Genomic DNA, 26,803 nt, shown 5'->3' on the forward strand with positions numbered 1-26,803 from the left:
AGCCGACTCTGTTTGTGGCGTGCTTGCAGAAACGGCTTCTTTCGCATCACTCTCCCATACAGCTTCTCCTTGTGCAAAGTGCGTTGTATAGTTGACCGATGCACAGTGACACCATCTGCAGCAAGTTGATGCTGCAGATCTCTGGAGGTGGCCTGAGGATTGTCCTTGACTGATCTCACCATTCTTCTTCTTTGCCTTTCTGATGTTTTTCTTGGCCTGCCACTTCTGGCCTTAACAAGAACTGTACCTGTGTTCCTCCATTTCCTTACTATGTTCCTCACAGTGGAAATTGACAGGTTAAATCTCTGAGACAGCTTTTTGTATCCTTCCCCTGAACAACTATATTGATTAATCTTTGTTTTCAGATCATTTGACAGTTGTTTTGAGGAGCCCATGATGCCACTCTTCGGAGGAGATTCAAACAGGAGAACAACTTGCAAGTGGCCACTTTAAGTAGCTTTTCTCATGATTGCATACACCTAGCTATGAAGTTCAAAGCTCAATGAGGTTACAAAACCAAAAAAAGTGCTTTAGTAAGTCAGTAAAAAGTAGGTAGGAGTATTTAAAACAAGAAAATGATAAGGGTGCCCATACTTATGCACCTGTCAAATTTTGTTTGAATGCAGATTGCACATTTTCTGTTAGTACAATAAACCTCATTTGAAGGCAGAAACATTACTGTGTCCAACAGTTATTAGATATATGAAACTGAAATAGCTGTTGCAAAAAAAACCATTTTTATAAAACATTAAGCTTAAGATTAATAGGGGTGCCCAAACTTTTTCATATGACTGTATATTATTCCTTCTGGATCTATTTTTCAGATCCTCATTTTTGGCAGCGAGCTCTGATATTGCTTGGGCGAATTTTTTTCTCAGCTTTTTGCAATTTAACTATATGATCTTCTGCCGTGCTCACCCTCTCCTCCACTGCTCCCATACGTCTGTCCATCTTTTGTAGGGCTGCATTAATTTGTGCTGCGTCCCCTTTTACCTCCTGCATCTGCAGGGCCAGGGAATTCAAGGATTGCTGGCACGGGGATATCAACACAACAACATCTCTAAGGGTCGGCTCCTCTTCCTGCATTAAACCTTCAGGTCCCCCTCTTGCCCCCGCCATGCTTCCTCTCTCCTTCCCCCTCTGTACCTCATGCTTTGCATCCAGGACTGTATCCTCCTCCTCCTTATCAGCTCCAGCTCCGGTTCCTTGCTCTGCCTCCTCCACAGCCTCCACTCTGGCATACTACTGAAGCTTCGCCGCCACCTCCATACGCCGTTGACATGCGGCGTTCTCCCTGTCAGTGTCTTCTCTGACCTCGGCGCCATCTTGGCTGGCTCCTGCATCGCCAGCACCTGCGTCCTTCGGCCGCCGTCTGGTCATTGCCTCTGATGCCGGTCCCACCACTCAGCACCGCTTTGCTCCCCAGACCTTCAGCTAACCGGTTTGTGGCAAAAAAGTCCGGTAATCAACGTTTACACAGGATATTTGTCCTTTTAGCAGCGGGAGCGCTCTTCTCTGCGTCCGCTCACATGGCCAGCTAGGACACGACCTTCGTCTCTGAGCTCCTTGACCAGTTCCTTTTACCTCATGATTCTCATTTGGTCTGACATGCACTGTGAGCTGTGAGATCTTATATACACAGATGTGTGCCTTTCCAAATCAAGTCCTATCAGTTTATTTAAACATAGCTGGACTCCAATGAAGGAGTAGAACCATCTGAAGGAGGATCACAAGGAAATGGACAGCATGTGACTTAAATATGAGTGTCTGAGCAAAGGGTGTAAATGCTTATGACCGTGTGATATTTCAGTTTTTCTTTTTTATTAAATTTGCAAAAATGTTTTCAGTCAATATGGGGTGCAGAGTGTACATTAATGTGAAAATAATGAACCTTTTGAACTTACCAAATGGGTGCAATGAAAGAAAGAGTGAAAAATTTAAAGGAGTCTGAATACTTTCCATACTCACTGTATAAATTGGATACAGTAGTACAATCCAGGATGTGCTGAATATTTTTTTCATAAGAATTTAGGAAAGTTATAAAATGTCCTATAAATGTCTGTTCTGCCCCTGATCTAAGGATCAGGTTTTAGCGGAGATGAATCTGTGCTCCACTTTATGTACATGCTCAGTAGTGAGGCAGAGCTGTATAGTCAGGGAAATTGAGGAGTTGGAGCTTTGGCTTACCGACTCTACAACCCTGCTAATAATAAAAAACACACGTGGTCTAACCACGTCCAGAATATGTCCGATCTATCATAATATAAAAATAATTGACTCGATCGGTAAACACTGTAAACAGGGAAATTTTAAAAACTCCAAAATTGCTTTATTTTGTGTCGCCGAAATAAATGTACTAGGAGGTTTTCAAAACATCCTATTTATCCCAAAATGGTACAAATATAATGGTCAGCTTTCCCGACATAAAAACAAGCCCTCCTACATCTCCATTAAACTAAAAATAAAAGGTTACGGGTTTCAGAAAATGGCCACACTGAAATATATTAGTTTGTGTGTTTATTTTTTAACAAATGTACACATTTTTTCCACTTCTTGCTCTGCTGCTGTTTATGCTGGTGAATGATGTGACCCCTGCCGATCTCTAAATATTAAAGGTTTTATCAACTTTGTCAGATTTTTACTTTGCGCTAAACTGTTGTGTTTTGACCTAAACAGTCATACTCCCCTTATTTCTCAACCCTTGTCTGTGATTTACGGCCCCCTTATCGGTATTGATGTGGCAGTGTCACCATCCATTGCTTATGTTGCTGCACCATTTGTAAAATGCAACAAAGGCAGCAAAATGCTGTGATGATTTTTATGATTTCTGAGGTTAAAACACAACTGTTTAGGTAATTGTAGAAATGTGGCTGATAAGTGACCAACTCCTATAATGTATGCCGTTGAAACAGATTATACAAAATGTACGTGGTCTACTAGAATGGAAAGTTCCAATGTCCACGTTACAGCTGGCAGAAATGCTAAATTGCTCTGGGTTTTGTACATACTAGCAACTATTACTGTAAGTGATTGTATGGATGGTTATATTACAGAAGCTGGGTGTGTAATTCAGGGTCTACCTATCACCACGATACCAGCTGACAATTGTGGGAGATGTAATAGGTTGTATAAAGCAGAGGTGTCAAACTGCATTCCTCGAGGGCCGCCAACAGGTCATGTTTTCAGGATTTCCTTGTATTGCACAGGTGATAATTTAATCACCTGCACAGAATGATTCCAGCACCTTGTGGAATGCTAAGGAAATCCTGAAAACATGACCTGTTGGCGGCCCTCAAGGAATGCAGTTTGACACCTCTGGTCTAAAGGACCGTTGTGTTATCTCCATTATGTGATCACGTTCCCCCTATTCCCTGCTGGTAGACATGGAAGCTAATCTCTTTTCATACATCTGAGAATGTGTAGAAATCAATTGACGCGTTTATACCCAAGGCAGCTGTGAATGTCAGACAAGCCTGCGGAGGTATGGATTGTATGTGTGATCTATTGGGTTAGAATCTGGTGGATGCTTCCTCTTGCAGGATAGATTATAACTTGACCGGGCTGTAAGTCATGACTTTTCTACTATGTATGCTGATCAGTTTATGATCCAATGTGTTTCAGGGCTGGTCGCTGCCGTCCTGGCGTCTGTTTCCGCCTTTTCAGCAGACTTCGCTTTCAGAATATGTTGGAGTTCCAGACCCCTGAACTACTGCGAATGCCGCTTCACGTAAGAGTCACTGTACACAAGTCATGGAGACATGTCCTAATAAAACACTACAGTTTTCTTGTAGAATGAATCTGCCTAAATATGTTGAAACTTTATAAACACAATGGTTTACTTTTTAGTCCAGTCAAAATACGGTTTGACCCGGAACAAATTCCAAGAAAGCGTTTTATGATTTTTTTGATTACTATTATATGTGGGGAACAACATATTAAAAGTTTTCCAAAAATTTATCACCACAAAGGTCCTAACTATGACGTCATAAGACGATTACAGCCATTGCACTAAAAATAACGAATATTTCCCTATTTCAAAGCTGTAGCTTTAGGTTACAGAAGAGTTTGCATTTTGTATACTATATATTTTCATCTAACAATTTTTATACAAAGGTTTATACTAACTACATGGACAGGCGAGGTCATGACGTCATCAATGACTTCATTACATATATGTACATTTCTAGAAATTATAGAAGTAATACACAGTGCATTTTAAGACCTACTTCATCACTGAATAAGCGTGTCAGGTCAATAGTCACTATTTTCATCATCAGACACTGCTTCCTCACTCATATTGTCACAGTGCCCTTCTTGAGATGGTCCACATACCCGTGAACAGGTAAGTCTGTGTCTTTTGCAAGTGCACCGAAGTGTACTATAACCACGAGCAAAGGAAGAGGGAGAGCTAGGGAGCACTACCAATGGGCGAGGAGCCAATTGCGACCTATAAGGTAAGTATAATAAGGGGTGCAGCTCAATGCATAGCAGCAGCATATACCAAACAAACAAGAAAAGAGACTATGCATATAGGGCGCACACCCAGAATACAATTAAGTTGAAAAAATACAAAAAATTATTTATTAATGAGGAAGACAGAAAACACCCATAAAAACATATTAAAATACAACCAACACACCAATGGTCCTATACAGAGTAAATATATGGAGACAGCTAAAGACACAATAATATATGGTGAGTCACGCCACCAACACACTGCTGGTACTTTCGTAAATGTAGCAGTAGCAGCAGGGTAGTAGTGTTAAATAAAAAATAACTTTTAATAAATATCTTAAAAGAGACCCTATCAAAATCTTGCACAATTACTTGTCTCTGGGAGATCGATTAACAAGGAGGCTTCCCATAGGGTCCGTTTGCATCAGAGAGAAAAGGGGTTGTAAGTAGGATCCGTGGAAAATCCTCCCCCGGTTTTTTATGCATCGGACGCATGGAATGACGCTGTAAGGAAGGTCCCTGAAGTTTGGTAAGACCATTCCTGCTTATACCCTTGACTATTAAAAACATGCTGTTTTTTGCGCACAAATAGTATGTTAGGCACAAGTAATTGTGCAAGATTTTGATAGGGTATTGCCATTATGGTGTAATAAGAAAATGCTTGTCACCATGCTATAAGGACTACAGCGCTAGACAGGAGCGTCTGGCTTTATACGTGATACTGTGTGTGGTTTATTGTTTTGTTATTTTGCTTTTGGTGTTGCTTGGGGCTTGAGTCCTCTTTTAAGATATTTATTAAAAGTTATTTTTTATTTAACACTACTACCCTGCTGCTACTGCTAACTATTGGATTGGTAGTTTTTCCTTGATATACTTTCGTAAATGTAAGATACAAAGATGTAGCATAAATAGCACAACACATATGCACAAACGGTGACTTATGTGCACAATGGCTTATGTGCACAGAGCAAGGTAGCAGGTAAACTCTGGGCGTCCGCAGAGTATCATATAGTGCAGGAGTGCCCCTATATAATTGAAAAGGCTAATGCTAGCAAGGGGGCCTCAATAAGCCTACTAAATTGCAGCAAGAGGAGATAAGTGTAAATCCCCTCAAAAAAAAAAAAAAAGAGGGAAAACTCTATACTCTGTATAGGACCATTGGTGTGTTGGTTGTATTTTAATATGTTTTTATTGGTGTTTTCTGTCTTCCTCATTAATAAATAGTTTTTTGTATTTTTTCAACTTAATTATATTCTGGGTGTGCGCCCTATATGCATAGTCTCTTTTCTTGTTTACTACAACCACGAGAACAATTGCAGTGAATTATTTTCAGAAGTGTTTCTGGCGTGGGTGAAGTATTCATCATCACTGGAACTAGGCTGTTGTTCTGCAATTCCCATCCCCATTTAGTAGTGTCCATTGCCTCACCATTGTCCATCCAAAGCATCACTTGGAGGTAACTCCGAAGGGCATGATACTTCATTGCAGAGGAGGTCGGTGGCAGTCGTTCAGGTGTAACAAAGATTTTGGCTGAACCAACTTTTTTGCAGAGAGTAGAATACCTCATTGCAGACAGATTGTCTCCAGGTTTGCCCCCGAACAATGCCACCATCGCTTTACACCCAGCGTCTTCAATCTCAGCTCTATTTTTGTTAGGTGTGGAAAAGATTTTAGCACAGCTATTTAAGACCGAGTCTCCATTCAAAACCTTGTGTAGACCGAGTTTTTTTCTGATTCCAAAAACCGCGGAAGTGGTATCGCAACCCGTAAATGCATGAAGGAACAGAAGACTGCTGCAGACATGGTTTCCCAGGAACTTCGTCATAACCTTAATGTTGTATACTGTTGCAGGACTCCCTTTATCCGAGTAGAAATATAGCTTGTTGCCATCGCTGGTTGACGCGTGATGAAGTAACAACACCAGAAGATCTGAATCTTCGCCAATGAGACTAGTACTTTTGTTGGATGACATTGACACTGCTGCCTTAACAATCTCCACATCTGCATCCCCCTCTGATTGTATTACGTGGCAACCTCTGTCATTCATGCGCTATGAAACGAGATTGATAAGAGACTGTTTGTTCTCCACATTCGAAAGGAAGTCCTCCTTTTTCCCGACAAATTTCGTTCCTTCAGCAATGTTCACTTTGTTACTTTTTCGTTTTTTGCGTCGTCACTGATGGGTAATGTGTTTGGTCCTCCAATGTAACCATCAAATACTATCGTAGCCTTACCATAGTGCTTTAGTGTGAAAGATGCATAGTCTTCAGCGATTGAACAATATGTCTTTCCTTCTGACCACTTCAGTCGATGGAGAAGAGAACCTCCGTCAAGAACATAATGTTCCACTTCTGGTACATCCTTGAGTACTGCGTCATCTGAACTCTGTTCTTTTATAGCAGTTATCAGTTGTGCTTTGTTTGATTTGCGTAAGAGATGTTTTGCCTCAAAGAGGGATGGTGGGTGTGGTGAAAGTTCATAGGCCATCACCTCATCAACGGAAAGATCAGCAGTTTGAGACACCACAAGAAACCTTTGGAACAAAAGAGCGGGGTCTATTGTTTTGTCCTTAGCAATGTCAATAACCTCACTGGATGCCAGGGTCTTGGCTTTCATTGACCGCTTGTACTTAAGGTACCTTCACACTAAGCGACGCTGCAGCGATACAGACAACGATGCCGATCGCTGCAGCGTCGCTGTTTAGTCGCTGTGTGGTCGCTGGAGAGCTGTCACACAGACGGCGCTCCAGCGACCAACGATGCCGAAGTCCCCTGGTAACTAGGGTAAATATCGGGTTACTAAGCGCAGGGCCGCGCTTAGTAACCCGATGTTTACCCTGGTTACCAGCGTAATTGAAAAAAAAAAACACATATTCACATTCCGGTGCCCGGCGTCCGCTTCCCTGCACTCCTCCTGCATCCTGTGTCAGCGCCGAACATCTCCGGCATCTCCCACAGAGCAGAGCGGTGACATCACCGCTCTGCTTTACGGCCGGCACTTACACAGGATGCAGGAGGAGTGCAGGGAAGCGGACGCCGGGCACCGGAATGTGAGTATGTGTTTTTTTTTTTTACATTTACAATGGTAACCAGGGTAAACATCGGGTTACTAAGTGCGGCCCTGCGCTTAGTAACCCGATGTTTACCCTGGTTACCAGTGAAGACATCGCTGGATCGGTGTCACACACACCGATTCAGCGATGTCAGCGGGAGATCCAGCGACGAAATAAAGTTCTGGACTTTCAGCAACGACCAGCGATCTCACAGCGGGATCCTGATCGCTGCTGCCTGTCAAACACAACGATATCGCTAGCCAGGACGCTGCATCGTCACGGATCGCTAGCGGTATCGTTGTAAAGTCGCTTAGTGTGAAGGTACCTTTAACTGAAAACAGTGATTGACCCTCCATTGTTGCCACTATTTCTCTGCCAATGGTGAACAGGTTATGGACATTCACATCCTTATTTGCATTGACACCGGTGATAATGTTGCGAAGAGACACTTCATCAGAGAAAGGTGAAAAGGTCTTGAGTTTATCTGCAATTTTCTCCAGGTCTTCACAATCTCTTCTCGTCCTTGACGTTTTTGCCTCCTTGTGTTGTTCACTGGTGACAAAGCTCTGGTGAGTGAAACCCTGCATTGCATCACTGTTGGAAGAGGACACTGGCACAGACAGAGTCCACAAAGCCTTCTGATGTTTGGACATTCCACTTCTTCTGGTGAGTCCTGCAGTTTTTAGGGAGCGTATCAGAGGTTGCTCGATGACTAGGTCGCAACCCAGGCCTGCCCAGTACTGATCAGTCCGCCTTACAACATGCAAGCCATTCATAAATCTATGGAAGACTGATGGCATATCATCTTCCAGAGTGGTCATAGACTGGAGGTGGTAGGCGGCCTTCACATAGTTCCCATGCCCAGCAGCTGCAAGAATAGGCAAACATTCAGCTACAGCATGAAGGTGCATCAGCCAGGATCCTGTACGATCGGCCCTGATAAGCTCCCTTGCAATTCCAACCATCTGTTGGTAATTCAGCCATAGTTTACTGGTGTGAGTGTGAGCGGATAATCCGTTTCTTTTGGTGGACAAGAGGTGGACAATTTCATTAAGGCAGGTAGAAGTGATGACCGAATTCAAGTCACTCTTCCCTGTCAGTGTCCGAGCATACAACTGCTCAAGTTCTTGCAACAGGTCTTCAAAACCGGGATGGTCGCAAAGTACTTTGTCTGCAACTTGCTGAGTAAGACACTGATCAAGGAGGAGATGGCCACGAACTGCACGCTGAACTGCCTTTCCAGTCATGATGTGTTGCACAGCATTGTCACCATAAATTGTTCCCAAGATCTCTTTGATTCCACTCCCATCCATCAACGTTCCTATGGCACCCATAAGATTCATCAATGTGTGGAAGCTCCCGAGCATCAGGAAAACATCTCGAACCGGGCTGTCTTCAGGCACCTCGTGTTTGATTTCTGATGCTTTCCAGTAGAGTGGCTGATCGAATGTAACAACTGCAGCGGATCGGTGTTTATCCGCAATGTTGCACAGATACTCAAGAGTAGAGAAGATGCATCACTTGTCTCCGGAATACATGTCAGTGATGGGCAGGAAGATTTTCGAAGACGACCCCGGATGATCACAGTCTTTATGTAGCATGTGCATCATTCCATTCCAGCTCGGTGCAGGCTGTTTGAATCGTAAAGACATCTCCCACAATATATCAACACGATGGTCAATGGCGTCGAGAAATGGCAAGGGCTTGAATTTTATGTTTCGGCGAGTGTGTTTTGCGAAACGGTATTCCCTTACATCAACTCTGCTTTGTTCAACTATCTCCAAGTCCGCAGTCTTCCGTCTGAGAACAGTGCGACTGACCTTCCTTCCTGGAGTCACAGTAGCTACCATCCCAATGCCGTGGAAAGTCCCCTTCCCATCTAACGTGATAATATTATGATCTACGTTGTCCGCAGCGAACAGCAGTGCCTTATCCAGTCTGTCTATGGTACCATCGAGTACATCTTGGCCAACAGAAGCGGCAGCGTTTTCCTTGAATCGCTGAACTTCTGAATTTGATGAACAATATCCCATGACTGAGAGACTGTCTACAAGAAATCGAGACCTGAAATGATGATGGAGCATGACTGCTAACCCAAGCTGCAATTGAGCTACTACAGCCCTGGGACATACAGCCTGAACAACTGATTGTCCAATGCTTTCGACCTTCCTGTGAATGTCCTTTCCAATGAAGAGGGTTTCAAGCAAGCAAAGCAAACTCGGGGAGATAATCTAAGGCAGACTGACATTCAAGCGAAGAAGTCTTCGGATATTCATCGGTTGAAAATGGGATCTTAGACTTGATATCGCTCTTGATTAGTTTAGCTGTAGTCTCTATGATGGCTCTCTTCTGGGCTTCTTCATCCGTTTCCTGACTACGGAAATAGTCCCTCAGGATTATTCTGGTCTTTTCACGGAACGTTACAATGTTAGGCAACCCTTCACACTCTGCTATGAATAGCGAATCGCCATACCTCTCCTCCAGCCTATTCCTCAGCCATTTATTACTATAGGCAGCACTGTCTCCTTCTACAAGATACTCCTTAATTTTCTTTGCAAGATCTGTGACAGTCAGTGGCTCTTCATCGTTGTCCTCGAGAAATGCACACATTCTCAAGAACGCTTGCTCTTGGTCCATGTTCATCGGCCTCCCTGCCTTCCGCGGTTTCTTTGTAGTAGATCCACCACCATGACGCATAGGAATTCCGTAATTTGTCCGAAAGTTAATGTCACGTGAACGATGATACAGTCTGCAGCATGTAAGTCCTTCCCAAAGTACGCGATTCTCCCTTGAATGGTGATTGCCCAGTCATCATTACGCTGTTTGCAATGTGGCATGATGGACCTTACAAATCCATCCGTTTTAACAAAGCTATAGTCATCGAAATCACTACTAGATCTTGTCTTCACCACGTCATGTCCACAGAACAAACACTGCGTCGTGCTATCATAGGATCCAGTAGACACCCGTGTACCTCTCTTGGCAGGTGAACGAGGAACGGAAGTAGCTTTCTTATGCAAGTCTATTTGCTTTTTGTTTATGTTCATACAACATCTCTTGTGCACCACTGCTCCAGAAGCTACCACAGTGCTAACGCCCCTCTCATTACTGGCTATATTGATCCCTTCAGCTCCTTTCGCACCAATCACCACTCTTTCTCTGTCATCTTCTACTTCATGGCTGCATAAGGGGCAAGTTTCTTGACTTTCCATCATTCTCAGCTCTGTAAAAGAAGATAAATAAATCGTTAAATAATAAATATAATAATAGTAGTAATTGTAAAAGAAATATGATAGACACTGAAAGGCGAGTCGCATTTAACATTTTACAGCTTTGGCGGCCATATTCTTTGACGTCACATTTGGACCCTTTGTGGTAACCCTATCTTGGTAAACTTTTAGTATGTTTTTCCCTACATGTAATACTACCAAAAAAACCAATAAAACGCTTTCTTGGAATTTGTTCAGGGTAAAGTATTTTTTTTTTCGTATTTTGACTGGACTATTTTGCCCATCTTGACCCTTGTAGTATATTCCTGAGAAGCATATGTAGTACTGCAGGGTTCAATGCTGAATATCCTTCTCCTTGTTTACACTGAGCTTTCTTGGTGATTTATTGCAGTCTGGGAAATATAGGTCCCGATTCATCATAGCATTTACACTAGAAAACATAAATCCCTTTGAAAAGTCGCAAAAGTGTTGTGCAACAAATTTAGTGACTTTTAGTAGTTTTACGTCAATGTGAAGCTGATGGAGCTGGGGATTGGCTGGGGTAGGATGGAGCAGCAGTAAAAGTGCTTCCGTTTTATACTCCAGAAATATTACTCCAGTTCCATGAAGTGGCATTCGTCTCTTAATGAGTTTGGCGCATCTTATTCCTGCACAAACACAAGTCTTAATGAATTGGGGCCATAGTTCTTACACCAGGCGTAGGGTGTAAACGCAGCAGATTTTTCGTCCGGTTCTCCCTCTGTGGTTTACAATACTGAGTATGACTATTATAGAGATCTTACACACACTCCATCGACTGCATCAACACTGTAACTTCAGTAGCTGTGAGTTTCATTGCAGCATTTTACCCAACAGAATTTCTTCATGGGATCATACTCTTATAGGTAGATGATGAAGCTAGCTCAGCACGGCATTATCGAGGCTTAGGCCTCTTTCACACTTCAGTTGTTTGGCGTCAGTCTAAATCCGCCATTTTCCTCAAAAAACGGATCCGTTTTTTTTTTTCGACGGATCCGTTTTTTTCCCCATAGACTTGCATTAGCGACGGATTGTGACGGATGGTCGTCCGTTCCATCCGTCATGCGACGGATCCGTCAAAATTTGGCGGACGTCATCTAGACATTGACGGTCATTGCAACGTTTTTTGTCTGCGTTGAAATGGCGGATCGCGACGGATTCGTCGCGTCCGTCATTTCATAGAATGGCCACCTATGGGCGACGGATCCGTCGCGACCGTCATTTCGGCGGATCCGTCGCCCCAATCCGTTTTTTCTATTTTTTTCAATTGCGCATGCTCCAAAAAGTATATACAACCTCCGAGTAACGGATCCGTCAAAAAAACGGATCCGTTACATCCGTATTTTCAACTATTGTGACGGATCCGTCGATCCGTCATTATGTCGGAAGTGACTGACGCATAAAACTGAAGTGTGAAAGAAGCCTTAGCTAGTCTGTTAGGAATGTTTGTTAACAAGTTTGTTTATGGTTATTTATGACAATGAGAAGGCGAACTGTGAATGCAGCTCTGGGTAACAACACAGACATTAACTGAATGCAGGATAGGTCATATAAATTGCTGCTCTGCTTTTAATGTAGAATCTATAGATTATTCTGTAAAATTGTGTCAAATACTTTGAATAGGTTTTCTATATTAGAAGGCCATTCAAACTATGTACATTTTTTTTTATTCAAAGGAGCTTTGCTTGCATACAAAATTGCTGGCGCCAGTAAACTGTCCGATTGCTGATTTCTTAATGAAAGCTCCCGAGCCACCACCAGCTTTAATCGTTCGCAACGCAGTGCAGATGCTAAAGGTGAGTAAAATATGTATGAGTATGATGTAGGTGTATATTGTAATGTTGTGCCCTTTATATAGACTCTATTTTCCTTGATGCCAGAATCTCATTATAATAATAATAATAATAATAATAATAATAATAATAATAATCTTCCGTCTGTCTAATGGCAGCCAGTGATAGATCAGTGACATAAAGCTGCTGTTCCCTCATGTATACAGCCATGTCTCAGTATCCCGTCTATGATGTATATACAGCAGTCTCAACGTCCCGTATATGATGTATATACAGCAGTCTCAGTGTCTCCTATGTGATGTATATACAGCAGTCTCAGTGTATCCTATATGATGTGCAGAGATATAAACGGCTTAGGAGAAAAAATAGCGCAAAATAGGCTCTTCTCCAATAGTAATTACTAAAAATTGTATCAATATATGCTGACCTGATCCCAGGTTGTATAGCTGCCGCAGATCCACTGGTGATTTCACCAGAGAGATATGTAAAAAATGGAAAGTTTGTGGTCTGTATCCACACTGCCAGGTGATGAAGAAACATGAAATCCTGGAGATAATGTAAAAAATGTACACGTTTCGAAGTGTAGCTCACTTCTAAAGGAAATAAAAACTATATATGTAAAATACTGTATATACTCAAGTATAAGCCGAGATTTTCAGCCCATTTTTTTAGGCTGAAAGTGCCCCTCCCGGCTTATACTTGAGTCATTGTCCCAGGGGGGTCGGCAGGGGAGGGGGAGCGGCGGCTGTGACATACTCACCTGGCGAGGTCCCTGCATCTCCGGGCGCTGACGGCTTCTTCCAGCGTTGAGCTGTCACATGGTACCGCTCATTACAGTAATGAACATGGACACGACTCCACTCCCATAGGGGTGGAGCCACATATTCATTACTGTAATGAGCGGTAATGGTGACCGCTCAACGCTGGAAGAAGCTGTCAGCGACCGGAGATGCAGAGACCGCGCCAGGAGCAGGTGAGTATAACGGAGAGGGGGAGCACTGCGCAATATACACCTGTCCGAGTTCCGGGCGCCGCTCCGTCTTCCGCGTCCTCTGCAGTGACGCTCAGATCAGAGGGCGCAATAACGTGGTTAGTCTTCGCCCTCTGTGCCTGAGCGTCAGTGCAGAGGACACGGAAGACACAGCGGCGCCGGAACGAGGACCGGTGAGTATTGCAAGTGTCGGGGCCTGAGCGATGAGAGGTGAGTATGTCTTTTTTTTTTTTTTTTTTTTTAATCGTAGTAACAGCACATGGGGCAAATATCTCTGTGGAGCATCTTAAGGGGCCATATTCAACGTTTGTGCAGCACTATATGGGTCAAATATCCCTATGGAGCATCTTATGGGGCCATAATCAACGTTTGTGCAGCACTATATGGGGCAAATATCTCTATGGAGCATCTTATGGGGCCATATTCAACGTTTGTGCATGACTATATGGGGCAAATATCTTTATGGAGCATCTTATGGGGCCATATTCAACGTTTGTGCAGCACTATATGGGGCAAATATCTTTATGGAGCATCTTATGGGGCCATAATCAACGTTTGTTCCGCACTATATGGGGCAAATATCTATGGATCATCTTATAGGGCCATAATCAACATTTGTGCAGCATTATATTGGGCAAATGTCTCTATGGAGCATCTTATGGGGCCCTTATTAACCTTTATGCAGTACTGTATGGAGCAAATGTGTTTATGGAGCATCTTATGGGGCCTTATTAACCTTTGTGCAGCATTATATGGGGCATATTTTAACCCCTTCCCGACCTTTGACGCATACGCTGCGTCATGAAAGTCTGTGCCTTCCCGACCTGTGACGCAGCGTATGCGTCATGGAGGGATCGCGTCCCTGCAGATCGGGTGAAGGGGTTAACTCCCATTTTACCCGATCTGCAGAGACAGGGGGAGTGGTGCTTCAGCCCAGGGGGGGTGGCTTCACCCCCCCGTGGCTACGATCGCTCTGATTGGCTGTTGAAAGTGAAACTGCCAATCAGAGCGATTTGTAATATTTCACCTAAAAAACTGGTGAAATATTACAATCCAGCCATGGCCGATGCTGCAATATCATCGGCCATGGCTGGAAATACTAAAGTGACCCCCCCACACCCACCGATCGCCCCCCCAGTCCTCCGTTATGGGGTCCGGTCCCCTCCGTCCGCCTGCCGGCTCCCCCGTCCTCCTGTCCGCTCCCTCCTTGCTCAGATCCCCCCCCCCTGTGCTCCGATCACCCCCCCTGTGCTCCGATCCACCCCCCCACCACCCCTTCATACTTACCGATCCTCCCGGTGTCCGGCCGTCTCCTCGCTGGGCGCCGCCATCTTGGAAAATGGCGGGCGCATGCTCAGTGCGCCCGCCGAATCTGCCAGTCGGCAGATTCCTTACAAGTACATTTTGATCGCTGTGGTAGGTTCTATCACAGCGATCAAAATAAAAAAAATAATAAATAACCCCCCCCCTCTTTATCACCCCCATAGGGACAATAATAAAATAAATAATTTTTTTTTTTTTTTTTTTCCACTAGGGTTAGAACTAGGGTTAGAACTAGGGGTAGGGTTAGGGGTAGGGTTAGGGTTACGGGTAGGGTTAGGGGTAGGGTTATGGCATGTGCACACAGAGCGGATCGGCCGCGGATCCGCAGCGGATCGGCCGCGGATCCGCAGCGGATCGGCCGCGGATCCGCAACGGATCGGCAGCGGATCCGCAGCGGATCCGCAGCGGATTGGCCGCGGATCCGCAGCGGATTGGCAGCGTATCCGCAGCGGATTGGCCGCGGATCGGTAGCGGATCGGCCGCGGATCCGCAGCGGATCGGCCACGGATCGGCAGCGGATCCGCAGCGGATCGGCAGCGGATCCGCAGCGGATTGGCAGCGGATTGGCCGCGGATTCGCAGCGGATTGGCAGCGTATCCGCAGCGGATTGGCCGCGGATCGGTAGCGGATTGGCCGCGGATCCGCAGCGGATTGGCAGCGGATTGGCCGCGGATCCGCAGCGGATTGGCCGCGGATCCGCAGCGGATCGGTAGCGGATTGGCCGCGGATCCGCAGCGGATTGGCCGCTGCGAATTCGAAGCAGTTTTCCATCAGGTTTACAGTACCATGTACACCTAAGGAAAACCAAATCCGCTGTGCCCATGGTGCGGAAAATTCCGTGCAGAAACGCTGCGTTGTATTTTCCGCAGCATGTCAATTCTTTGTGCGGATTCCGCAGCGTTTTACACCTGTTCCTCAATAGGAATCCGCAGGTGAAATCCGCACAAAAAAACACTGGAAATCTGCTGTAAATCCGCAGGTAAAACGCAGTGCCTTTTACCTGCAGATTTTTCAAAAATCGTGCGGAAAAATCTCACACGAATCCGCAACGTGGGCACATAGCCTTAGGGTTAGGGTTGGAATTAGAGTTAGGGTTGGAATTAGGGCTAGGGTTTGAAATAGGGTTAAGATTAGGCTTGTGGTTAGGGTTACGGATAGGGTTAGGAGTGTGTTGGGGTTACAGTTGTGGTTAGGGTTGGGATTAGGGTTACGGTTGGGATTAGGGTTAGGATTAGGGTTGGAATTAGGGTTACGGGTGTGTTGCGGTTAGGGTTGTGGTTAGGGGTGTGTTGGGGTTAGGGTTGTGATTAGGGTTATGGCTACAGTTAGGATTAGGGGTGTGTTGGGGTTAGTGTTGAAGTTAGAATTGAGGGGTTTCCACTGTTTAGGCACATCAGGGGTCTCCAAACGCAACATGGCGCCACCATTGATTCCAGCCAATCTTGCGTTCAAAAAGTCAAATGGTGCTCCCGCCCTTCCAAGCCCCGACGTGCGCCCAAACAGTGGTTTACCCCCACATTTGGGGTACCAGCGTACTCAGGAGAAACTGGACAACAACTGTTGGGGTCCAATTTCTCCTGTTACTCTTGCAAAAATAAAAAATTCTGGGCTAAAAAAATATTTTTGAGGAAAGGAAACACATTTATTATTTTCACGGCTCTGCGTTATAAACTTCTGTGAAGCACTTGGGGGTTCAAAGTGCTCACCACACATCTAGATAAGTTCCCTTGGGGGTCTAGTTTCCAAAATGGAGTCACTTGTGGGGAGTTCCTACTGTTTAGGCACATCAGGGGCTCTGCAAACGCAACCTGATGCCCGCAGAGCATTCCATCAAAGTCTGCATTTCAAAACGTCACTACTTCCCTTCCGAACCCCGACGTGTGCCAAAACAGTGGTTTAACCCCACATATGGGGTATCAGCGTACTCAGGAGAAACTGGACAACAACTTTTGGGGTCCAATTTCTCCTGTTACTCTTGCAAAAATAAAAAAATTCTGGGCTAAAAAAATATTTTTGAGGAAAGGAAACACATTTTTTATTTTCACGGCTCTGCGTTATAAACTTCTGTGAAGCACTTGGGGGTTCAAAGTGCTCACCACACATCTAGATTAGTTCCTTGGGAGGTCTAGTTTCCAAAATGGGGTCACTTGTGCGGGAGCTCCAATGTTTAGGCACACAGGGGCTCTCCAAACGCGACATGGTGTCCGCTAATGATTGGAGCTAATTTTCCATTCAAAAAGCCAAATGGCGTGCCTTCCCTTCCGAGCCCTGCCGTGCGCCCAAACAGTGGTTTACCCCCACATATGGGGTATCATCGTACTCAGGACAAACTGGACAACAACATTTGGGATCCAATTTCTCCTATTACCCTTGGGAAAATAAAAAATTCTGGGCTAAAAATCATTTTTGAGGAAAGAAAAATTATTTTTTTATTTTCACGGCTCTGCGTTATAAACTTCTGTGAAGCACCTGGGGGTTATAAGTGCTCACTATGCATCTAGATAAGTTCCTTGGGGGGTCTAGTTTCCAAAATGTGGTCACTTGTAGGGGAGCTCCAATGTTTAGGCACACAGGGGCTCTCCAAACGCGACATGGTGTCCGCTAACGATTGGAGCTAATTTTCCATTCAAAAAGTCAAATGGCACGCCTCCCCTTCCGAGCCTTGCCGTGCACCCAAACAGTGGTTTACCCCCACATATGAGGTATCGGCATACTCAGGAGAAATTGCCCAACAAATTTTAGGATCCATTTTATCCTGTTGCCCATGTGAAAATGAAAGAATTGAGGCTAAAAGAAATTTTGTGTGAAAAAAAAGTACTTTTTCATATTTGCGGATCAATTTGTGAAGCACCTGGGGGTTTAAAGTGCTCACTATGCCTCTAGATGAGTTCCTTGGGGGGTCTAGTTTCCAAAATGGGGTCACTTGTGGAGGAGCTTCAATGTTTAGGCACACAGGGGCTCTCCAAACGCGACATGGTGTCCGCTAACGATGGAGATAATTTTTCATTGAAAAAGTCAAATGGCGCTCCTTCCCTTCCGAGCCTTACCATGTGCCCAAACAGTGGTTTACCCCCACATGTGAGGTATTGGTGTACTCAGGAGAAATTGCCCAACAAAATTTAGGATCCATTTTATCCTGTTGCCCATGTGAAAATGAAAAAATTGAGGCTAAAATAATTTTTTTGTGAAAAAAAAGTACTTTTTCATTTTTACGGATCAATTTGTGAAGCACCTGGGGGTTTAAAGTGCTCACTATGCTTCTAGATAAGTTCCTTGGGGGGTCTAGTTTCCAAAATGGGGTCACTTGTGGGGGAGCTCCAATGTTTAGGCACACGGGGGCTCTCCAAACGTGACATGGTGTCCGCTAAAGATTGGAGCCAATTTTTCATTCAAAAAGTCAAATGGCGCTCCTTCCCTTCCGAGCCCTGCCGTTCTCCCAAACAGTGGTTTACCCCCACATATGAGGTATCAGCGTACTCAGGACAAATTGGACAACAACGTCCGTGGTCCAGTTTCTCCTTATACCGCTGGGAAAATAAAAAAATTGTTGCTAAAAGATCATTTTTGTGACTAAAAAGTTAAATGTTCATTTTTTACTTCCATGTTGCTTCTGCTGCTGTGAAACACCTGAAGGGTTAATAATCTTCTTGAATGTGGTTTTGAGCACCTTGAGGGGTGCAGTTTTTAGAATGGTGTCACTTTTGGGTATTTTCAGCCATATAGAACCCTCAAAATGACTTCAAATGTGAGGTGGTCCCTAAAAAAAATGGTTTTGTAAATTTTGTTGTAAAAATGAGAAATCACTGGTCAAATTTTAACCCTTATAACTTCCTAGCAAAAAAAAAAAATTGTTTCCAAAATTGTGCTGATGTAAAGTAGACATGTGGGAAACGTTATTTATTAACTATTTTGTGTCACATAACTCTCTGGTTTAACAGAATAAAAATTCAAAATGTGAAAATTGCGAAATTTTCAAATTTTTTGCCAAATTTCCATTTTTTTCACAAATAAACTCAGAAATTATCGACCTAAATTTACCACTAACATGAAGCCCAATATGTCACGAAAAAACAATCTCAGAATCGCTAGGATCCGTTGAAGCGTTCCTGAGTTATTACCTCATAAAGGGACACTGGTCAGAATTTCAAAAAACGGCAAGGTCATTAAGGCCAAAATAGGCTGGGTCATGAAGGGGTTAATATGGAGCATCTTATGGGGCCCATCTTGAACTGTATGGAGCATTATATGGGGCTCCTGATTCAATATGGATATTCAAAAACACTTAACCTACTGATATCTCAATTAATTTTACTTTTATTGGTACCTAATTTTTATTTTTGACATTTACCGGTAGCTGCTGCATTTTCCACCCTAGGCTTATACTCGAGTCATTAAGTTTTCCCTGTTTTTTTGTGGCAAAATTAGGGGGGTCGGCTTATACTCGGGTCGGCTTATACTCGAGTATAAACGGTAATTACATGCATATTCAAATATAAATAAAAAACACATTATACTCGCCTAACACCAAATCCCCGATGCCCATGTCTCCTAGAAAAAAAATCAAAAATAATAAACCACCATATACTCACCTGTCCTCCGTATTCCAAGTAATCCAGAGTGTCCCATGGCAATCTCATCTGTAGAACAGTCACATCGGGAGATGTGACTGCTCTACCCGGCCGCCGGCGATACACTGACAGGAGGTAATTGCACTGTGACAAAGGAGTCGGTGTCATTATTTCAAATATAGGACTTTATTCTGTGTGTGTTTTCATAATATCACTATGGGGTTAGTAATGGGGGCATCTTATAGACGCTTCTCCAAGATTTGGTGCTTCTTATAGAGGCGCCTTTACTGGGGTGGCTGAGATCTGATGTTTTTAGTCTGGGAGGGTGCCAATATCCATGGCCCCTTCCTAGGCTATTAATATCAGTCCTCAGCTGTCTGCCCAGAGGCGTATCTAGGGTTTCTGTCACCCGGGGCAAGAATTCATTTTGGCGCCCCCCCCCAGGACATATGCGATTTGCACACTTAGTCATGTACCCACGAGCCGCTCTCCTTAATGTTCTCAATATTCAGTGAAAAACTGAGAGAAGCAGAAGAGAAGCTCGTTGTCACAGGACCATAAGTATGAAAATCACATATGAGTGAAGTGTCCATGTGACGACTACTGGAACCTGCAGAGCTGAATCCTGACATCGCAGCTTCTGAATTCTCACAACGCATGCACTGCACACTTTTAGGATTCTCCTTTGCCGGTGGACGGTCATGTCAGCACAAGTATGTGATTTGTATACTTCTGACCACACATTCCGACCAGACGTGCCCGGCCTCACTCAGTTCATTTTCATAGAGTGAGGCCACACATGTCTAGTCAGCACGTGACCGCATGTATGTAAATCACCAGCACCAGAGAATCCTGACAGCGTGCAGTGCTCACTCTGCAGTCACAAAGAATGACTGCAGACTCATTACAAACCTGGACATCCCCTTTAATGCTCCTAATATAAATAAAAAAAAACATGAGAATTAGTCAGTATCACAAATAACATTTACATCCAGGTACCTTATAGATGACGTCGTCTTTGGAGCCGTTCTCCTTCTTTTCTTCATCTTGTCCAGATCCCATGATGAGTTTTCTCATCCACAGCCGTCTCTGCAGACTTCCATCTTCTCTGCTCTTTTGCAGAAAATCTCCACATGACGCCCTTAAAGATACAAGTGTCATTATAATGCTCCTGAATAAAAAATTGCCCCTCACTATATTGTCTGCACAAAATATGACCCCCACACTGTCCCTCTTATGGTACATGCTCTTCACACTGTCCTCTCACACTGTGTCCCCCTATAGGGCCCAGTATTTATGCTGTACTCTCTCATCACACTCCCCCTCCTTGGTATACTGTCCCCTCCTGGCTGTGCCCTTACACTGTCCCTCCATGCTACGCCCCCACTACTCAGTTTCTATTCTATGCCCAATCACTTTTCTCCCCCCATACTGTCTCCTCACACTATTCCCCTCCCTCCTCATACTGTCTCCTCTCACATCCCTCCTGTTCACCATACTGTCTCCTCATATATTTACCCCCTCACTTTCTATACTGCCTGCTCACCTGACTCCCCATTGTGTCTGCACACATCCCATCACCCTTACTCCCCGTACTCTGTAAACATGCATTTTTCACATCGCTACTCATACTGTGCCCGCATACATTCCCCCATTCGCTCCCCATACTGTCTGCACCCATCCCCCCGTACTGTTTCCTCATACATGCCCCCCATTGCCCATACATGCCCCCCATTCTCCTGTACTGTTTCCTCATATATGCCTATTATTTTCCTCTACCCCACCCCATCATTGCTCTCTTCACCACCTCCATCTTCGCCTTCTCCACCACCACTATCATTGCTTTCTCCCCCACCACCCCATAATTTCCCATTCCACCACCTCAATCATCAGTGTGGTTTCCACCACCACCATCCTTGTCCATTCTACCACGTCCATAATTTCTTCCCCCCCTCATTATTGACCTCCATGATTTCCTCCTCCCACCATCATTGCATTCTCCCCCCACCACCATCGACCATTCCAATTTCCACCTCCATCATTGCCCATTCCACCACCTCCATCATTTCCTCCCCCCATCATTGCCTATTCCACCTCCATCATTGCCCATTCCACCACATCCATCATTTCCTCCTCTTCCTCATCCCAATTATTGCACTCTCCCCGTCAGCCCCATCATTGCCCTCGCCTCTCCTCCCCGTACACACTCATGCAAAACCATTTACCTCTCTGCACATTCACCCGCAGCGCTACGCATGCACGCACAAACACACGCGCACATATTGCGTACAGTATAATGGCCACACCTAGTTACTCCTACACACGCGGCTGAGCTCCGTACACCTTGCACACACGGCTCCGCTCCGTACACCTCGTACACACCCAGCTCCGCTCCATACACCTTGCACACACGGCTTCCCTCCGCACACCTCGTACACACCCAGCTCCGCTCCATACACCTTGCACACACGGCTCCGCTCCATACACCTTGCACACACGGCTTCGCTCTGTACACCTCGTACACACGGCTCCGCTCCGTGCACACCCAGCTCCGCTCCATACACCTTGCACACACGGCTCCGCTCTGTACACCTCGTACACACCCAGCTCCGCTCCATACACCTTGCACACACGGCTCCGCTCTGTACACCTCGTACACACACAGCTCCGCTCCGTACACACCCAGCTCCGCTCCATACACCTTGCACACACGGCTCCGCTCTGTACACCTCGTACACACACGGCTCCGCTCCGTACACACCCAGCTCCGCTCCATACACCTTGCACACATGGCTTTCGCTCCGCACACCTCATACACACGGCTCTGCTACATCCACCTTACTCTCGTCCAGCACCATGAAAACCAGCAGAGTCCTGCACTACACAGAGGTCCTCCCGTCCCGATCATGTGACTCTGACTCCTCCCCTCCTGTGACCTCATCCTAGGTCCTGTGCGCACAGAGCATCAGCAGCCATAGTTGTGGTGTGCGGCTCTCTGCGGTGGAGGGGCTCTGCTTCGGGACAAGTGCAGTCCCATCTGCGACCGCGGTAGTTACGCTGCTGACACTTGGGATTCCACGCGCAGCACTTTCTCTGAGCCGGCTGTCAATTTGACAGCCGGCTCAGAGAACGGGACTATCTCAGTGTGGGGGCGGCAGAATGCCGCCGACGAGGAGCCTCCTTGGACCGCCGCATCATCAGGCGGCCCGCTGGCGCCCCCCTGTCGGCTGCGCCCGGGGCACATGACCCGGCTGCCCCCCCCTGGATACGCCACTGTGTCTGCCTAGCCTCTGCTGGTTAGATTTTATAGGGGGACCCTATGTTAATTTTTTTCTGGGGTTTCCTTGTAAACTAGCCTGTAAAAGCTAAACCGACAGCTGTGAGCTGATATTAATAGCCTGGGAACCTTAATTGGCTCCTTCCCAGAATATTAACATCGGATCTCATTCATCGGCTCGCCCTCTGCTGGGTATGAAAATTACGCAGGAGCCCACGCACATTTTTTTTATTTTTTTTTATTTCATTTTTCGTTTTTAAATGAAGAGTTGTGGTTTGGTTACAGCCTATGTAGGTTAATGCTGTAGGTTGATGGCAATGTGTGTGTTTGTGTTTACTTACTGACTTAGTAATGAGGGTGTCTGGCTGACACCATTTCATTACTAAGCCTAGGGCTTGGTGTCAACCACAGCTACTGGCACCACGTCCTATCCACATTACTCTGATGTTACTGCATCAGAATGAAAAAGATGGTGTTGAACCAAGAAATTACATTCCAAAACTTTTTTAAAAAAATATCTTTATTTAGCTCAAAAAAGCCTTGGTTGCTGTACAAAAACACATACAAAAAAGTATGCAAAAAATGCATACAAAACCTCTGCAAAAATTGCAGCAAAACGTGCGTTTTTGCTGCCAAGTGATGCAGAAACCTTGCAGGAATTTCTGTAAGCAAATACTCATGTGTGCACATACCCTTAAGGTACCGTCACACTAGGCGAGGTTGCAGCGATATCGCCAGCGATCCGTGACGTTGCAGCGTCCTGCATAGCGATATCGCTATGTTTGGCACGCAGCAGCGATCTGGATCCTGCTGGGATATCGCTGGTTGCAGGGAGAGTGGACGAACTTTCTTTCGTCGCAACTCTCCCGCTGACACCGCTGGATCGCCGTGTGTGACGCCGATCCAGCGATGTCTTCACTGGTATCCATGGTAAACATCGGGTTACTAAGCGAAGGGCCGCGCTTAGTAACCCGATATTTACCATGGATACCATGGTAAAAGTAAAAAAAAAACCACTACATACTCACCGTCTGTTGTCCGTCACGTCCCCTGGAGCTTGCCGTACTGACTGTCTCAGCGCCGTCCGGCCGTAAAGCAGAGCCCAGCGGTGAACCTGCAGTAACAGCGGTTCACCGCTGGGCACCGCTGTTACGGCCGGCCGGCGCTGAGACACAGTCAGTGCGGCAAGCGCCGAGGGACATGAAGGACGACAGAAGGTGCGTATGTAGTGTTTTTTTTTTTTTTTTTACATGGGGACTTCGGCATCGCTGAAGACAGTTTCAGCGATGCCGAAGTCGCTTGGTCGCTGGAGAGAGCGGTCTGTGTGACAGCTCCCCAGCGACCACACAGCAACTTACCAGCGATCACGTCGCTGGTCGCGATCGCTGGTAAGTTGCTTAGTGTAACGGCACCTTTAGACATTACTTTTATATCTGTTTTCTTTGTGTATATTGTTTTAGATTTAATTGTTTGGCTTGATTTTTGTTTGCAGACAATTGATGCCATGGACTCCTGGGAGGATCTGACTGAAGTTGGTTATCACCTGGCTGACTTACCAGTGGAACCTCATCTTGGAAAAATGGTGCTCTGTGCAGTGGTGTTAAAGTGCTTGGACCCAATCCTTACTATTGCTTGTGCTTTAGCATATCGAGATCCATTTGTCTTACCAACTCAGGCTTCCCAAAAACGTGCTGCTATGCTATGCAGAAAGCGGTTTACCGCAGCGACTTTTAGTGATCATATGGCCTTGCTTCGGGCTTTTCAGGTACAGAACTGCCTCAGTTTTCTTTCATTTATTTTTTTTATCGTAACCTTGTTTTGTTTAAATGGAATATGTCCCTGGGTTTTTGTTAACCCTACTAGGAGCAGCATAATGTAGAGACAGAGAACCTGGTTGCAGTGAAGTGGCACTTACTTTGCTGGTGGCTTCAAGCTTTGATGAAAAACTGTTTTCTCTGCTTCAGATCTATCAGTTGTGTGATTGCTGAACTCTGTATAACCCCACCCAAACCACTGATTGAAAGCTGTGTACACTGTACATAGGCAGAAAGCTGCAAATTAGTGGTGGGCACGGAATTATTCAGAGCTCATGAATATGGAGGACTACCTGGCAGCAGGTTTACTAGTTCTTAAGTGATGACTCCTGCTGATACAACAGTGGTTGTATGAAAACTAGAGGAAGCGGCGCACTAAGTGACACATCACTTGAATCAGGATTTCTGTCTCTACATTATACTTGGAAAAACCTGATAAGTGATTCCTTTAAAATTATAAAGTAAGTTACTACCCTTTTTAGATGTCAGTGTCACATACTAAAAGTTAATACGCTTAGTAATGTCTTACAGGCCTGGCAGAAGGCTCGAAGTGATGGATGGGAGAGAGCTTTTTGTGAGAAGAATTTTCTGTCTCAGGCTACAATGGAAATTATCATTGGCATGAGAACTCAACTTCTTGGGCAGCTCAGGGCTTCAGGTAGTCATATGATAAGTCTAACATTAAGAATAATGTCACCGCAGCTGCTCTGAATACGTGGCTTGTGTCTTGCAGGGTTTGTTAGGGCTCGTGGACCTGGTGACATAAGGGACGTGAATACAAATTCTGAGAATTGGGCCGTGGTAAAAGCTGCCCTTGTTGCTGGCATGTATCCAAATCTGATCCATGTAGACCGGGAGAATATGCTGCTTACTAGCCATAAAGAGAAGCGCGTGCGCTTCCATCCTACCTCAGTCCTCAGCCTGCCACAATACAAGAAGGTAAAGTTGTTTCTTCACACAGATATCATAGAATTGTTTTATTTATTTGCTCTTGAATGTTGTTCACATTTTCTATTACATAGATTGTCCAGTCACAGAATGTTCTACCTTGTGCACTACTTCATCTATTATCATAGATTGTCCAGTCCCAGAACGTTCTACCTTGTGCACTACTTCATCTATTATCATAGATTGTCCAGTCCCAGAACGTTCTACCTTGTGCACTAGTTCAGCTATTATCATAGATTGTCCAGTCACAGAACGTTCTACCTTGTGCACTAGTTCAGCTATTATCATACATTGTCCAGTCATAGAATGTTCTACCTTGTGCACTAGTTCAGCTATTATCATAGATTGTCCAGTCACAGAACGTTCTACCTTGTGCGCTAGTTCAGATATTATCATAGGTTGTCCAGTCACAGAATGTTCTACCTTGTGCACTAGTTCAGCTATTATCATACATTGTCCAGTCATAGAATGTTCTACCTTGTGCGCTAGTTCAGCTATTATCATAGATTGTCCAGTCATAGAACGTTCTACCTTGTGCACTACTTCATCTATTATCATAGATTGTCCAGTCACAGAACGTTCTACCTTGTGCACTAGTTCAGCTATTATCATAGATTGTCCAGTCATAGAATGTTCTACCTTGTGCGCTAGTTCAGCTATTATCATAGATTGTCCAGTCACGGAACGTTCTATCTTGTGCGCTAGTTCAGCTATTATCATAGATTGTCCAGTCACAGAACGTTCTACCTTGTGCGCTAGTTCAGCTATTATCATAGATTGTCCAGTCACAGAACGTTCTACCTTGTGCACTAGTTCAGCTATTATCATAGATTGTCCAGTCATAGAATGTTCTACCTTGTGCGCTAGTTCAGCTATTATCATAGATTGTCCAGTCACGGAACGTTCTATCTTGTGCGCTAGTTCAGCTATTATCATAGATTGTCCAGTCACAGAACGTTCTACCTTGTGCGCTAGTTCAGATATTATCATAGGTTGTCCAGTCACAGAACGTTCTACCTTGTGCACTAGTTCAGCTATTATCATACATTGTCCAGTCATAGAATGTTCTACCTTGTGCGCTAGTTCAGCTATTATCATAGATTATCCAGTCACAGAACGTTCTATCTTGTGCGCTAGTTCAGCTATTATCATAGATTGTCCAGTCACAGAACGTTCTACCTTGTGCACTAATTCAGCTATTATCATAGATTGTCCAGTCACAGAACGTTCTACCTTGTGCACTAATTCAGCTATTATCATAGATTGTCCAGTCACAGAATGTTGAACCTTGTGCTCTAGTTCAGCTATTATCATAGATTGTCCAGTCACAGAAT

The 26,803-nt window shown here is 44.9% G+C and overlaps 1 protein-coding gene across 2 annotated transcripts in view; it reads left to right on the forward strand.

Annotated features, from left to right (window-relative positions):
* The window catches only part of YTHDC2 (YTH N6-methyladenosine RNA binding protein C2), a 198,705-nt gene that overhangs the window by 120,370 nt on the left and 51,532 nt on the right, over positions 1-26,803 (forward strand). For both annotated transcript variants that reach the window (XM_077290493.1, XM_077290503.1), the window contains exons 19-23: positions 3,622-3,727; positions 12,432-12,551; positions 24,200-24,472; positions 25,053-25,179; positions 25,255-25,460. In XM_077290493.1, the coding sequence (XP_077146608.1) occupies positions 3,622-3,727; positions 12,432-12,551; positions 24,200-24,472; positions 25,053-25,179; positions 25,255-25,460 (832 nt within the window). The remainder of the gene's footprint in view (positions 1-3,621; positions 3,728-12,431; positions 12,552-24,199; positions 24,473-25,052; positions 25,180-25,254; positions 25,461-26,803) is intronic.

This window comes from Ranitomeya variabilis, chromosome 1 (genome assembly GCF_051348905.1).
Source record: "Ranitomeya variabilis isolate aRanVar5 chromosome 1, aRanVar5.hap1, whole genome shotgun sequence".
NCBI classification, from domain to species: domain Eukaryota; kingdom Metazoa; phylum Chordata; class Amphibia; order Anura; family Dendrobatidae; genus Ranitomeya; species Ranitomeya variabilis.